At 30.7% G+C, this 15,412-nt stretch overlaps 2 protein-coding genes across 4 annotated transcripts; one reads left to right on the top strand and one right to left on the bottom strand.

Annotated features, from left to right (window-relative positions):
• The first annotated feature begins 2,290 nt into the window (after positions 1 to 2,290).
• LOC100786198 (WRKY transcription factor 55) lies at positions 2,291 to 7,525 on the top strand. 3 transcript variants are annotated; one of them, XM_006581646.3, is made up of 3 exons: positions 2,291 to 3,013; positions 4,923 to 5,054; positions 6,207 to 7,525. In XM_006581646.3, exons 1-3 carry the CDS (start codon positions 2,571 to 2,573, stop codon positions 6,619 to 6,621), a joined length of 990 nt encoding a protein of 329 aa, XP_006581709.1. In that variant the 5' UTR covers positions 2,291 to 2,570; the 3' UTR covers positions 6,622 to 7,525. The 3 variants fall into 3 exon arrangements, with proteins under 3 accessions (XP_006581709.1, XP_006581708.1, XP_003528014.1); XM_006581645.4 differs by having other exon boundaries at positions 4,920 to 5,054; positions 6,207 to 7,524; XM_003527966.4 differs by having other exon boundaries at positions 4,917 to 5,054; positions 6,207 to 7,524.
• Positions 7,526 to 11,528: 4,003 nt separating this feature from the next.
• Positions 11,529 to 14,380, bottom strand: WRKY76 (WRKY transcription factor 76). Its single transcript, NM_001368716.1, has 3 exons — positions 13,844 to 14,380; positions 12,972 to 13,073; positions 11,529 to 12,457 (listed from the first exon to the last, which is right to left on the bottom strand). Exons 1-3 carry the CDS (start codon positions 14,215 to 14,217, stop codon positions 11,974 to 11,976), a joined length of 960 nt encoding a protein of 319 aa, NP_001355645.1. The 5' UTR covers positions 14,218 to 14,380; the 3' UTR covers positions 11,529 to 11,973.
• Between the last annotated feature and the right edge of the window lie 1,032 nt (positions 14,381 to 15,412).

Here is a 15,412-nt window from a genome sequence, read left to right as displayed (position 1 = left end):
ATTATTATTGACTAATTGATATGATGAAAATCTTTACATGAATAATATATCTGTCAAAATTGAGCACAATAAATATTACTGTATTTATTTTGTCCAAGCTATCAAAATTGCAACGGCCACTGACCAACTAGTTGACTAATATTTATTAATGAAACAAAGTTATTTTATTTTTTAAAAATATATTACACGAAAAATTTATTTTATTTTTTAGAAAGATATTACACACTAAACTTACGCAAGTTTAGACATCTTAATGGAGCTTTTAGTCTTTATATACACTGCATTTATTTTTGGTAACGTAGGAAATAAAAGACAAAACAAACAGAAGGTTTAATTACAAAGCGTGGGTATCGTGCCCAAATAAAGCTAAAGTTTACATACCATATTTGGTTAACTTAAGTGGTTTTCTTAACATAATAGAAAAACTTAATTAACTCAACTTCAATTCACACGTGCTAGGCAAAATACCAGCATAAGATAATCCTAAGTTGGTGTAGAGGATTGGTTAGTTAGACATGCCTATCAAATGCATGGGTCCATCCACTAGTTCAGAGAACATGTCAATGACAAAGAAAACTACCTTAGCCAGCCACTACTGTTCTAACAAATGAGAGCATTTTTTTGGTCCAAACTATAAAATGAAACAAAATATTGCGGGATAATGAGTGAAAACTGTTTCTCCAATGGACCCTACAGAGATGGTTTATATAAACTGGAGCAAACTAAGGTTTTGGTATTGATGGGAGCAAGTTAAGCCTAAAGAAAAGTGATGATCCACGTCTGAAAGACATGATGCACAGCTTTCGTTGTTACCTCTTTTTCTTCTACCCTTCAAAGATTCATTCCTACCAACAATTCCTGTGTAAAAGTATTGTTACAATTATTTTTCTTTGGTTCTTGCACATAGGGATCACACAATAGACATGTAATCTTCAGGTGTGTTAACGTGACAATTGTCATAAAAATAGTTGTTAGAATTATCAGCCTTGCTACAACAACCTAGTACAAAGTGCTTGACCATGTGGTGCGGACTTATCCAAGAATGCATAAAAAATATGTACACCAGGTTACATAAATAAAACAGTAATTCCAGAATAAGGCAACTCACATTAGTCCAATCAATGCTGGTGCTGAAGGAAATTTTATAAAATAGCATGAACAGTTATGAGTCCGTTTGTTTTTCTTTTTTTAATAAAACACTTATTTTTAAATTTAATAAACGTTTAGAAATTATGCATTTTTTTTTGAGAAATGAAAAACTTAAATTTTTTATTAGGAGTTATTTTTTAATGAGAATGTTTATAGATTTTTTTTAATCTCATCTTTTTTAATCAATCATTATCATTTTCAAAATTGAATTTAAATATTTTATTTAAAAAAGATATTGATAAATAAAATTAGCCTTATTTCAATATGTTAAAAAAACATTTATTTATTACTCTCTCATCCCAAAATAATTGTGGTCATAAGTTATTTTACACATCAAGAAAAAATAATAAATAAATGAAAAAATTAATATGATAAAATTAATCTTACATTATCATTTTCATCTTTAGATTTTATAGTTCATCATTAATTTATAAGAGATATAAGTAAAACAAAATAATTAATGTTATATTGAAAAACTAATACTTAATTTTAAAAAAATAACTTTTCATATTTTTAATGCAGGTGCAGCTTGGCCACTCCGTCAGAGTACAAATAAAACATATGATAAGGTAATATTATTTCTTTATGAATCAGCAATACCCACAAGCCACAATTTTTTTAAGCTTGTAAAAAAAAATCTCACATTTATAAATTTACATTCCCATAATTTGCTCTCAGATATTCTTATGTATATTAAATAGTTAAAATTCACTGAACAAGGTTATTGTTTGTTATTCATGTAAATCCAATATTATTCCTGAGAATTTATTGACCTTACCTTGTTTGGAAATGTTTTGTGAGCACAAATATGAGACAATGAAAGTTATTCCTTTAACATGCATGTGTGAATACGAAAAATATAAAAAAATGAATATGATGTACCGCTCAATTTTTTATGTTGAAAATAATGAAATCTTGTTTTGTCCTATTAATTTGTTCAACCGAACCGAGTATACACTAAGAATTGAGATTAAAGGATCGTTCCAAGAACGTAGGAATTAATAATCGCATAGTGTATACGCCGAGAAGACAATTTCCAAGTTGGGTCTAAAGCATAGAAAATTCATCTAAGGGGTCCAAATCAAAAGCAATCGTTTCAATAGGGCAAAAATGGGGTCTTCGTCTAGACCCAAAGAAAAGATCATCAAGTTTGAAATTCCAAGTAGCTACAATTCTAAACGACCAACGACCAAGTCGTCTTTTCCACACTTCCATTCCAAAACCCCTTTTTTTTCAGTGCCGGGTAAATGGAAACATATATGCATGTTCTCTTTATATTATTGCTTCGATATTTCCTCACACCACAGCACCAACGTAGAAACTTAGCACGAAGCTTTCAGTTTGACCACAAATTAAACATATAAATATAATTATTACCCTTTGTTTATTTTTAACCAACCCCATACCTAGAATTAGAAACAATGATGGAAGAGGTAATAAATTCGATTCGACGCGCTTGTGTATTGGCCCAAAACCTTGAACAAGACCTACCCAACTTGGCGAACCAACCAGCTATGATGTCCTTGTCCATTGATCAGATAACTGAGGCTTTCAGTGGTGCCAAGGAAAAGATGTTACAATTTTCCCGACAGAACCAAACTTCGGACGAATCTCCTCCAACGTTGGTTCATGAAACGACACAGCTGCAACCTCAGATGGATGCTACTCTAATGCAGGAATGGCTAAGGTCTAGTCATGCACTAACAATGGATCAGTTGTTTCAAATGCATCAGTTTCATGCTGCAAGGAGTACCCTTCAGATTGGTGAAATGGGAGGGAGAGATGGGGAAGATAATTTTGAGAGAAACAAGGGACCTGAAGAAATGCAAGGAATCAACGAATCTTCATCACGACCACGAAGAAGGTATATTATACATAGGTTTAATTATTCGTTTAATACCTATAATTACGAAAATATATGTTAGTGAATATGTTGTTATTACTCTTCAATAGTTTTTAATTTCACTTTAGTATGATTCTGATTGTTTGATTGATGATGGTGACTTATGCATACAGTAATGCCTTGCACCCCGGATAACTAGGTTATATGCAAAATTGAACTAAAAATAAATTGAGGTATTTGAGAATTGAGAAAGGAGATGAATTCGTGATCGTAGGGTGGAAAAGGATTAGGGTTCTTGCTTGAAATGAAAGCCTAGCTAGAGAATGGAAAATAAAATGAATATCACTGAACACATTACAATAATTTTCTAAAGTAATTATATATATATATATATATATATGTATGTAATGACTGTCAGTATTCCCACCCTACATAATTTCGACCATGTAGTATTACTACATCCCTTACACTTTCTAACCTAAGCATTCCACGAAATCCATTCATCATTTATAAAACGAAAAGGACAAGTTACTCATCCTACTAGACAATTTAACCCAAGATCTAAATTTTTTTATCACCACCTCGAATAAATTCAATATTAGGAGCATCATTTTGGAATACAACTATTTCTACGTAACCATAGAGATCATAACAAATTAACCAAATAAACCATTATGACATCTTAAGTTTCTTAACCCGCAAGTGTATGTTGTAAAAAGTGGTGTTTAGGCTCCCATGTGCATCCGTACACTTAATTAATTAGTACTCTTCATATTTCTTTTTATCGAATTATATGTATTTTTTTTTATAGGCAAAGATTTTAGCTAGAAATAAAAAAATTACCTTTACTTTAAGCACAAGGTGTATCAAAATAAAGACCCATGAAAAAGATACAAAAAGGAGCATCTATATTAGTTATTGCCTTCGAATTGAATTATATTACTTAATGCATCTATCTTTTTTACTCTCTTTCTCTTTTAGTGTAGATTAGGACAAAGTGTCTGCATCATTTTTCAATTTGCTAGCAGTACCCTTGCGATAAAATATTGATCGATGTGATAGAGATCGAACAAAATATATATTTTCGATCTCTTCCCCTTAGGGTATATTATAATAGATGTGATGGGTAGTTTTATAGAAGAAAGAAATAGAAAAGTGAAAGATAAATGAAAAAAAAATGTTAGTGTGATAAATGATGGGTTTGTGTTTGAAAGCATAAAGGAGAAAAGGAGTGAAAGAGACTATTTTTAAGGGAGATGAAAAGAAATCTGTAATATAAAAAAATGATGTAAAGCACTCATGATTGAATACAAAAGGGAGGAGATGGAATATAAACGAGTTTTCAAGAAACAACACAAAAGGTATTTAATAGGAATGTCTTGGATATTGGAAAACATTTTCCTTAATAAATTGTGCGAATTCATTTTTATTAGAATTTATGCTGTTAAATAACCGTTATCGAATACCAGTATGGAACAATGAAATGCTAAAGAACTTGTGTCCATCCTCATGAATTGTAGATGACTTACACATATACAACCATGCACAGACTATAATTCAAAGAAACAAAAGAAAACAAAAGAAAACAAAAGTTCACTAGTGGAAAGCTTTTAGGTTTTTTTCCAGCTAGCTAGCTTTAGTTTATTGTAGACCGTACTCGATTATTGCAATGTATCCGAATGGGTGCTGGCTAGCTAAAAAGTAAAACGAAACTTTCCAACACCTTTCTTGGTAATTAGGCAACAAGTCACATGGATACTTCTTATATCAACTACACTTTTGGTTAATTAACAATATCATTTTGTATAATTTTGACTACCCTATTGATGAATAGTACAATAAATTAATATCTTTTACAAAGTAGTTTCTTGGAAATTATATTTTGACTTGATGATTATATCTCTTATTATATACATTTAACTAGAAGCAGGGAAGCTAATCAAGAGAAGAGAAAAGTGATGGTTCCTGCCCCACAGTTTGGAAACACAGAGATGCCACCGGAGGATGGCTTCACTTGGAGGAAATATGGCCAGAAAGAAATACTTGGCTCCAAGTTCCCAAGGTATGGTTGGTGATATTATTATTGGTAAATTAATTATACGACTTGATCAATTAATTGGTAAATTAATTACACGACTTGATCAATTCAACTCATTACTGCAACTTATCTCAAGGGCATCTTAGGCTCTTAGCTTCTAAAAAAAACTTATATCGAGGGCATCTACCTGGCAACATTGAAACGCCCAAATAACACGTCCCTTTTGATGTTGTAAACTTATACACTATCTATATATTAACTAGTAGTCTATAAACAAAACTACAATTGAGGTGGTTGCAAAATGATTTTGACATATATGATACTCATGCAAAGCATTGCTATTTCTTTTTATTTAATTATAATTTTGATCTTCTAATTTAATTTTTAAGTTCAATTTAGTTATTTTATTATTAAAATATTCAATTAGATCCAAGTTTTATTATTAAAGCATTGCTATGTCTTTTTATTTTTAAAAGTTTCAACTATCGATTTCTTATTTTTTAATATGGTTCAATTTGATCTCATTATAAATTAAATTCAGTTTCAATTTTCAAAAAATTTGGAGCAAATAAAATAAAAAATATGATTAAATTGAATTAATATAAAAGATCTAATTAAATTTTTAAAAAATAAAAGAATCAAAATAAATTATTTTTAAAAATTTAAAAACTTAATTAAACCTTTTAATAATAAGATAATCAAATAAAACCTAACAAAATTAAAGAACTAAAATAATAATTATACTTTCTTTTTTATGGCACACTTATTTTGATTCTGAGATTTCTTGCTCAAGTCAGAAAAGTCGGCATACCCCAGAAGTATATAACTCCTCCCCACAGTCCCAAGTAATAAATAACAAGTGGTGGTGAGCCATACAATTCATGGCATGCAGTGACCACTCGATTAGCAAATTGATCGAACAAGACAAATGATTCTTTACTATATTTACAACTAGTATCAACCCGGCCCGACAAAGAAAATGCCTTATCATGGCTTGATTAATCATCGAGTCTTTTTGATTGGTGTCTCAAAAATACTAACAAATACTTTTAATAACGCCCTAATGATTGTTTCTATTAAATACATTTCACTTATATCTTAGGTTAACATTCTCTTCAGTATAATTAACTTTATATACATATATATTGTTACTTATGGTTCTTTGTTTCTTCTCAGGAGTTACTACAGGTGCACACACCAAAAGTTATATGAATGCCAAGCCAAGAAGCAAGTGCAAAGACTTGATCAAAACCCTAACATATTCGAAGTAACATATAGAGGAGACCACACTTGCCACATGTCCTCCACAGCATTATCATCAGTTCCACTTCAACAACTACTTGTGGACATAACACAAAATAACAGTAACACCATTTCCTCCCAATTGTCTCCGACAATGAACCTCAGCCTCCACCCTGGTGGCGGCAGTGGCACCGCTGCCAGCAGTGGTGGAGCCTCCGCTTCAAGATTCGGTGGTGATTATCCTGTGGTGGATATGGCCGATGCTATGTTCAACTCTCGTAGCAGCAGTAATAACAGCATGGAATTTCTCTTCTCTCCCGAAGATAAAAGTGATCCAAAAATTGAATAGAACAAGAGATGAAGATTAGTTTAGCTGCTTAAGGGGAAATATTACACTAGGAAGCAGAATATATATAATTTTACTGAGAATTATATAATTGGTTAATCCAATTAGAATCAACGAATAATGAATTAGTCGCATAACTTCAGTACGTGATGCTTTATTACTAGAAAATGAATTTTAATGTCTAACCTTTTTTTTTTTTAATTAAGGGGTTTTTAAAATTATTTTTGGACTCTAAAATTCCTTTTAATCTTACTTTCATCTTATTTTTCTTCTAATATCTTTGGCGAGGGAGTGGCGAGCAGAAAAGGGGCTCAAAACCCCAGTCCTGATGTTAACTAATTTTTTTTTGGAATTTTTTTGAATGAGATTGCTAATGATGGGAAAGTGTGTTTTCTTGGATTTCTACTATCTAAATGTTGGGACAAGTAGGTTAGAGCATCTCTTGTGTAACAATTTGGAAGATTTGGTTATAGCTAGTTCTATACTCCAAATTTTGAATTTAATTTTGGAGATGGGTTTCTTTTGAACATTTTGGGTATTGTTACGTTGTCCGCAAATGAATGTCTTTTTAAGTTAATTTTAGATTTGGTAGACTCGGGATGAATTTATTATAATTTTTCTATAAACTCAGCCCATGAATGTTTCGTAAATTGGGTTTTTCAAAGTGATTTTTCAAGTTAGCCTCAAATCATCTTCATCAATTTGTAGGAAGTGGCCCAATTAGGTGCAACACTTAATTCATATTGGTCTTCTTTCTCTTTGATCTTTAGGATTAGACCTTGTAATGATTGTTTCATCTTCTTAGTCTTGACCTTGTCATAGTATCTCCCATCTCATGTAAATGATCATTAGACGGGTTGGTTGCACCTCTATCATATGTTCTTTTTGGGTTTTTCTTTTTGATTTATTTCCTATTTAATTTTCCTATTGTTCATACTCATTGGCAAGTGCACAAATTCATTCAAGTAGTAATTAAAACGGTAAGACCGAGTATCATATTCACAGAAAATTTCTTGTACTTCAATGATGCATATTCAGCTTGTAAACAATTTTTAAATGCAGTAAAGTGAAATGAAATAGCTCATTCATGTTTTTAAGTAACTGTAACAATTTTTCTCAACTTAAGAACAAATGCTAGAAATAAATGCTGAGTTGTAAGATGAAACAAATACTAAGGTGAATATGTCGGGGAGTATTCTACTGAACTTTCTCGATCTTGATGTGATTAAAGAAGTTTTTCTCTATTTAACATTATCCTAATGTTCTTTGCACCGTCAAATTACTCTAACTGTAATCCCTCACATGAAAGAGCCTAGCCCTCTTAGTTTCATTTTTCATTCCTAAACAAATTCATTCTAAGCGAGCCACATGACGAATTAGATGCAATGTTTACTAGATTACTTCACACTATTCCTAGAAATGAAGGCCTCTAGTTGCTCTACCAAGTTCTAAGGACGAAAAGCATTTTTCAATACTTAAATCCTAACAAAACATATAAACAGATGATCAAGTCACAAATATGGAAAATAAGCACAAATAGAAGCAGAGAACACTAACAAATAATCTTAAATAGATAGTTAGAGTTTTTACATCAAGAATGTTCAGTGAAAAAACTCCCCAACAATGAAGTGTTTAGTCTTCCATTAGCATGGAGAGCTCATTACAAAGCTAAAAACAAGATAAAAATGGAGTGGTGAAGTGAAGGTATGAAGAAAGCAACCTCTTTTTCTTTCATCAGCCTTGATGCTCTGTTTTTCTCTTACCCACACTGCATGTCTCTTCGTTTTCCTTTTTGTTTCATCTATAAAGACTTTTGAGCTTCTCAGATTATGAATGCGCGCTCAACGAGCATGTCTCGTTGAGTGGGAGTTAGTGACTAGGCGCTTAGCAGATATGGATGCGCTATGCACAAGAAGTAACAAAGAATTCGCTGGGCGAGCTGGCTGCGCGCTTAGCGCGCTGCTCTTTGACTTTACATTCTCTAGGGTTCTTCTCTAGTTGGGCAAGTTGGTTTCCTCGCTAAGCGAATTAGCCTCGCTTAGCTAATCTGTCTCGCTAAGCAAGCTCTTCAACAATACTTCCAAATCTTCCTTTCTTAAACTTAAAAATCAAAATAATAACAATATTAATTATCAAAATGAAGCCTCCACTATGTAAAACTCACACACAAAATCAGTTATTTATAAATCTCACACAAGAAACCATAAAACTAGAGGTACATTGCTACTTTTTATTTTATTTTTTATGCATTTCATACTCTTGAATAGAAATTATCACCTATGTGAGACGCTTCATAATTATTTTTGATAATTTTAGACATTTGGGAAAGAATTGAAGCATTAACCTAATTGTTGGATCCATGGGGAAGGAACTTTGGCATTAAATCATGAAAGTATGTTTAATCCTCTAAGGACTAATTAAATGAATTAACAAAGAAATCAATGGATTTAATTGAACATAGTTATCACAAAAAGTAGAAAATTCAATTATGTACACCTTATATTCTGCAAAAGAATGGAGATTACCTTAAGTTAATTTACCTTCATAAAAAACCAGTAAAAGCATGTATAAAGGTAAAACAATTTAGTCAATACAAAGTATTGGTGTGAGCCCCAATATTAGAAACTCCCTCATCATTAAATTTAACTTATTTTAATTACTTGTCTATTTTAAATTGATTCACAATTTCTCTTCACAAAATCAATCTTCTAGATTTCCCCCTTTGTTTAATGGATTTGTAAAAAATATAAGGAAAGGTATATAATTAATTAAAGATTTGTGTATAAAAAAACTTAAAAGAGAATCTAACTCATAATATAATTGTTATAATTCTATTGGATTATATAGGACGATGTTATTTAACCTTATTTTTACTTATGGTCAATTAGACCATCCCTTATCTAATTCATATTGAATTATGATAATTACAAAATCAAACATTTGATTCATGTGGATTCATTATTTCAATGTTATCCTTGTCTTCTTTTATTTCCATGTGTAAAGTAAGGAGAAATGATAATTATTTGTTTTTTTTTCCTTCAATCTATTGAATAAATATAAATATTTTTCTTTTTTATTTAGTTTCTCTTCTTTTCATTTTTTTAATGTATTTTCTTTTTTTCTCATTTTTTTCATTTAAAAAAAAGTTTAAATTTGATTAAACAGTTTATTAATTATTGGATAAGTCTTGAGAAAAAAATATAATTTGTTCTATCGGTAGCCCTGATTTTAATTTATCTTTACAAACAGGCGCCCTCCAGATAAGTATAACTGTAAGTCTTCAATAGAAAAGTAAAATAATCTTTATAATTGAAAGCACGTATTTTTTACAAAAAAAATAAAATAATAATAATTAAAGGCATTGATTTAAGCAAAATACATCCAGAAACCATATACTACATTTTTTTCCTTTCCAGAGCAATAATTATCTTTTTGTCATGGCTATTTGGTGTTAGGAAAGGATCGGAGTCTTGGGTTATGAAGAGACTCCAAAGGTAGAATCAAAACAAAGTCTTCAACAATGTACTATATGTTCTTGAAAAAGACCCATTTTGTTCATTAGCTAGCTAGCTTGAGCTACAGCTAGTTTTGTTTGTCTAATTATGTATCTTCCACCCATTAATTGCCTTCTCAATACGCATATGTCCTTGTACTCCACTTATTAGCGACATTCTGTCCCACTCGCTAAAGTTTCCATGTCTGTGTGCTGAACATCGCAGCCGGTGTCGTGACTAAGTTTAAAACAATGTCATGTTTAATTTGCTTTGCCAATTCATCCTCAGTTTAATTCCATGCCCGTCATAGTTCACAACCATTTTTCTATCCAGAGGCTTATTTGATTTAAGATATGTTGCAAAATTAACTGAAAAATTAGTTAAAAATTGAAAATGTAAGTTATTAAATTAAAAAATTTAGATAAAAGTAGTCGTTAAAATACGTGAAAAATATAAAATGATAAAAATAAATATATCCATATTGTATTGTTTTATGTTACATTTTTTCCATGTTAAGTATTTTATTATCAATCTTATATTATTTTTTAAAATATTTTTAATCAAGTATAAAATAATATAACAAAATACAGTACTTAAATAGACATTATCTTTTTATTATGTTAATTAGTGTGATAGTTAAAATAAATTATCTAATATAAAATTATTCAAAAAATAATAAACAAAATATAGTGTTGAAATAATAAATTAAATATTATAATGGTACAATGGTTAAAATAAATATTATATCATAAAAAATGTAAAATATAATAACAAAAGAATAGATAGGAAATTTGATAAATTCGGTAAGGATAAAAAAAATATAAAAAGTTAGAAACTAGTGTTTTAATAATCAGATACAACTTGAAGTAACATTTCTAAAAATACTAAAAACTACTAAGAAGCTATTAAAAAAACTTATCTACCAAATAATCAAATTAGTTTCTCATAAACTAGAAATTAACTAAAATATTTTTTCAAACATAATCTTATTTTTAATGAAAAATTAATATTTTAGGATAATGTCATGATGTCTAGTCTTGTAAAAAGGATGAGAGAGGCACCAAAAATAACGGTGAGAGAATTTTTCATGAAGAGTCTTATGATAAATAATATTTTGAAGTTTTTTATTTTTAAGTATATATATCGAATGAGGTCACCTTATTTATATGACTAATTTCAACTAGTAGGATAAAATTTTATTGTTGTTGGGGTTTGGATATGTACTGTAAGGCAACAAAATTTATCAAACTCAAAATATATTCAATAAACTTACGAACTATGTAGATAAATTATTCCATAAACACACAAAAGAAAATAAGAATAGAAAATGAAATAAGTTTTTTTAGAAATTAAAATTAGCAATTATACATAAATAAAAAATTAGTGTAAACGAATAAGAGACCTAAAGCCACAGTTTATCAAATCCAAACTTTTATTTTAATTGATTAAATCAACATATATTACACTTAATTACTTGGCTAATTAGAACCAAAGTACATGTCCCATAACCCTTTATAATAATCACACTGTGGGTTCATAGGTTCATGCATGACACTGCCTTACAAGGAGACAAAAAGAAAAGGAAGCTATATAAGCACACATATGGTATATATATTATATGTAGCACCTATACATATAGTTGACTTGGTCTATGTTATCGAATCAATCTTTTCAAAGCACATTTCAGACAGACATTAACATACATTACATTAATTAGATTGACTTGGTGACATGCATGTGTGAATGATCATCAAATTGTTATTCACTCCATGGTGTACACATGAAACTTGGAAAAATCAAAATCTAAAAATATTCAATCTGATCAAAATACATTACATGGTTAAAGATTACGAAAGGGTAACTAAAGCAATTGGCTTTCATCAAAGTGGAAGTCCTCGGTGCTGCAGAAATGAGGAGAGAATATCCCAAAATCCATGTCCAAACTTCTCGAGCCAGTGCATGAATACACAGAATCTGCATTTTCAGGTGCTATTTTCAAACCTGCAGGCTTGTCATTGGATAGTTCAAAATCCTTCAAATCAGACCACAGGTTAGCATCTGTGAGATCACTTGGATCAGTCTCATCGTTGGGATATTCTTGTATTACAATTTGGCTTTGTGATCCAATGGTGGAATAATGTTCATTTGGCACATTTGATTCAGGACCAAGAAATGAGTCCCAAGTTTTAGAATGTGTCACCACTTGTGGAGCCTTGAGGGTGTCTTTGCATGTGTGAAAGCCTATGTACGTAATGTTGTACCTATCGGGATTCTCTTGTATCCGTTGCACTTGTTTGGTTGCTCGGCAACCTTGTTCAAACTTTCTAGTGCACCTGAAGTAACTCCTGCAAATTATTTATAAAAAAAAATGGTTAGTTGAAGTAATAGAAGACAAGTTTTTGAAACAAAGTTAAAAATTATATATATGTATATAGACTCATTGTACCCACGGAAATACTACTGGTGAATTTGAGTATCCTAAGAAGTAGTCTCAGTGTATCAGCAAAGTGTCCTAATTCGGGTTTCTGCATTAATTGGTTTCCAGTTTCCGTGTTTGAGTTTGGTTTCTACATTTGGTAGATCAGAAAAGGCAATGTTCATACATGCAACAAAAATAACACGGAAAAAGAAGTGTACTTCTAGCATTTCCAATTATAATATTTTTTTAAGATGATGTTTCTATATAAATCACTCTGTTGCTCAACCTGTTTTCTTTGGCAATGCAAAGAAAGGAAAGGAACCAAAAATAGAAAAATACAATGGGTAGTGATGCAATTTTTGCACAAATTAAACGAGTGAATATCTATCCTTAAGTAGGAAAAAAAAGACTGTGCAAGAAAAATGGAAAATAATGATTACCTGGGAAATTGAGAATTTAGGATTTCCTTTTGTCCGTACTTTCTCCATGCATGATTATCATCAGTAGTTTGGGCAACTATAGTCCATGTCTGTTCAGTCTTCCTGCGCAGCAATTTAAGATATACCATGCATGTTATTTCGTGTAATAATACACCATTGTTGGAGACTCAGAGTATGTAAATAAAGAAAAATAATTGTTCCTCATTGCTTTTTTTCTAAAAAAAATCAAATTATGTAACACATGATAAAAACAAAAAGGAGATAGAGATCGAAAAAAAATATTTTTCAATATAAATATGAAGGAAAGAATAAATTAAATAAAATGATGTGAAATTACTGCATTATTGTTCCATATGATCATATATCAAGGCACGCCACTCCAAGCTAAAATAAAGGAACCCACTTGAGGCAAAACTCTTGAAAACTCCTAGCACTATCAAAATCAACGGAAGAGAACTCACTACAATAATTCTCAGTATTAAAATATTTCAAAAGTCTAATTAACTTAACCTCAAAGTTTCAATGTTCTTTTTTTTTTATTCAAGAAAGATTATCTTTACTCATACGTACAATATGACTATAACTATAGAACAGTGTCCGTACACATCCCAATTCACCAAATCCTTCTCACCACCACCCCAAATCCCTGACAAAACACAAGCGGCCTTTTCTTTTTATATAGAAGCGGTCACCACAATCCTTTGTTGACTGAGGAAGTAAGATAACAAACAACATCCAAATAATATAACCCCATTTAGATAAGTTTCTCTATAACTATTCTTAAGAGAGAAAAATTTGTCGCAAACTGAAATTAGTTTATCATAAGATAAAATCAGTTTAGATCGGAGAAGGAAAAGGAAAAAAAAAAGAACCTTCTTTTATAGGACCCTCTCCGATCCTTTGATCCCTTCCTACTCTCAGTCGAATCCTCAGAACTCGGATCATTAATGCTTGCCACCTGCGAGGCATCTTCTCCGGAAATTACAAGATTCTGAGCAATAACCTCGTCGTCATGATCATGACCACTTGTTGAATCCTCGGAAGAAGAAGTCAACACAGAGAGAGTTTCAGCGAAAGATCTCAGCACATTGGCCACAAGTTCCTTAGCAGAAACAGACCCATCAGGGCCAATAGGCTTCTGAAGCAGAAACTTCAACTGAGTAGCATAGTCTCGACCCTGAACAAGTTCTCTAATGACCCTTTTCCTCTTTGCTGCTGAGGAACTTCTTGGGAAGAGAATACTCATTGTTATTCGGTCTCTACTTGGTGGCTAAGGATCTGTTTCTGTAGTGTGTTAGGATTGTTAATAACTTGTTATATATTTTTTTTTCTTGGAAATTTTGGTTTGGCTTTGGATTAGAGAGAGAAAAGAAGGAAAGGGGTGGGGTTTTGCGAGGAAAGAGAGATACAAGTGAATGGAAAATGTCGGGAAGGGAGGAGGGTGGTGTTGAAGTGTTGGAGAGAAAAAAAATTTCCACAGATAATAACTTTTACTTGGCCTACAAAGCTAGCCATGACGTTGCTCCTATGATGCAAGGGTGACGCTACTGTAAATTTATTTCTTTAATTTTTGTTGTTCGAGATTAGACGACGAGGTGACAACTGTTATTGTTTTTATTAATTCAATTGGAAAGAAAAAAAAAAAGGTCACTGTTTGGGTTGTACTCAACCACGTTGCTCGTTTTAATGCTTATTAAAGTCGCTCTGATTTGTTTTTTTTATCTGCTTTAACTTTGTACAAATAGTAATGCTTTTGCTTTTCTGTAAAAAAAATGCTTTTGCTTATATATGTTAATTTAGGTTAAATTATTCAATATTTTTTAAATTATTTGGTAATTTTTAATTAGATTTTGAATTACTATTTTGAATTGAGTTCTTGAATTTATATTTGTTAATTTCTTGATTGAATTCTTTCGTGTAAATATTGTTACGAAAAATTAACCATAATGATTTTATTAGTTCATGAAATTAGCATTGTCACCTCTTATAAGTGACCTGATTAATCCCAAAATTTAATATTATCGCATCTATAGATTTATAGTTAATACTTATATTTTTCCATTATGTTCACCTTATAATCTTGCTGCAAATTGGCACAACTAACTCAAGCAGTTGATTTTTTTGATAATGACCCAATTAAGTAACAAATACAAACACCCAATTGAAAAAAAAAATACAGACTTGATTAAAATAGTTCAGAACCTATAGAATAATTTGTCCTTTATTTTAATTGTGTTTGTCTCTCTCTATTTTTTAATATTTTACATATTTATCATAATAATAATAATAATAATGACTTAAAATTGTTTTTTTAAAGTTAAAATCTTAATTGTGTTTTTAGGCAAAAATCTTAATTGTTATGTTTGTCCTTATTATGGTATAATTTATGTTTCCCAAAATTTGAACATATAGTACAAAGTCTATTTTATATACATACCACA

Source organism: Glycine max, chromosome 6, assembly GCF_000004515.6.
Source record: "Glycine max cultivar Williams 82 chromosome 6, Glycine_max_v4.0, whole genome shotgun sequence".
Classification (NCBI taxonomy): domain Eukaryota; kingdom Viridiplantae; phylum Streptophyta; class Magnoliopsida; order Fabales; family Fabaceae; genus Glycine; species Glycine max.
Note: the sequence above shows the minus strand (reverse complement) of the source record. Positions and strands in the feature narration are given on the sequence as shown.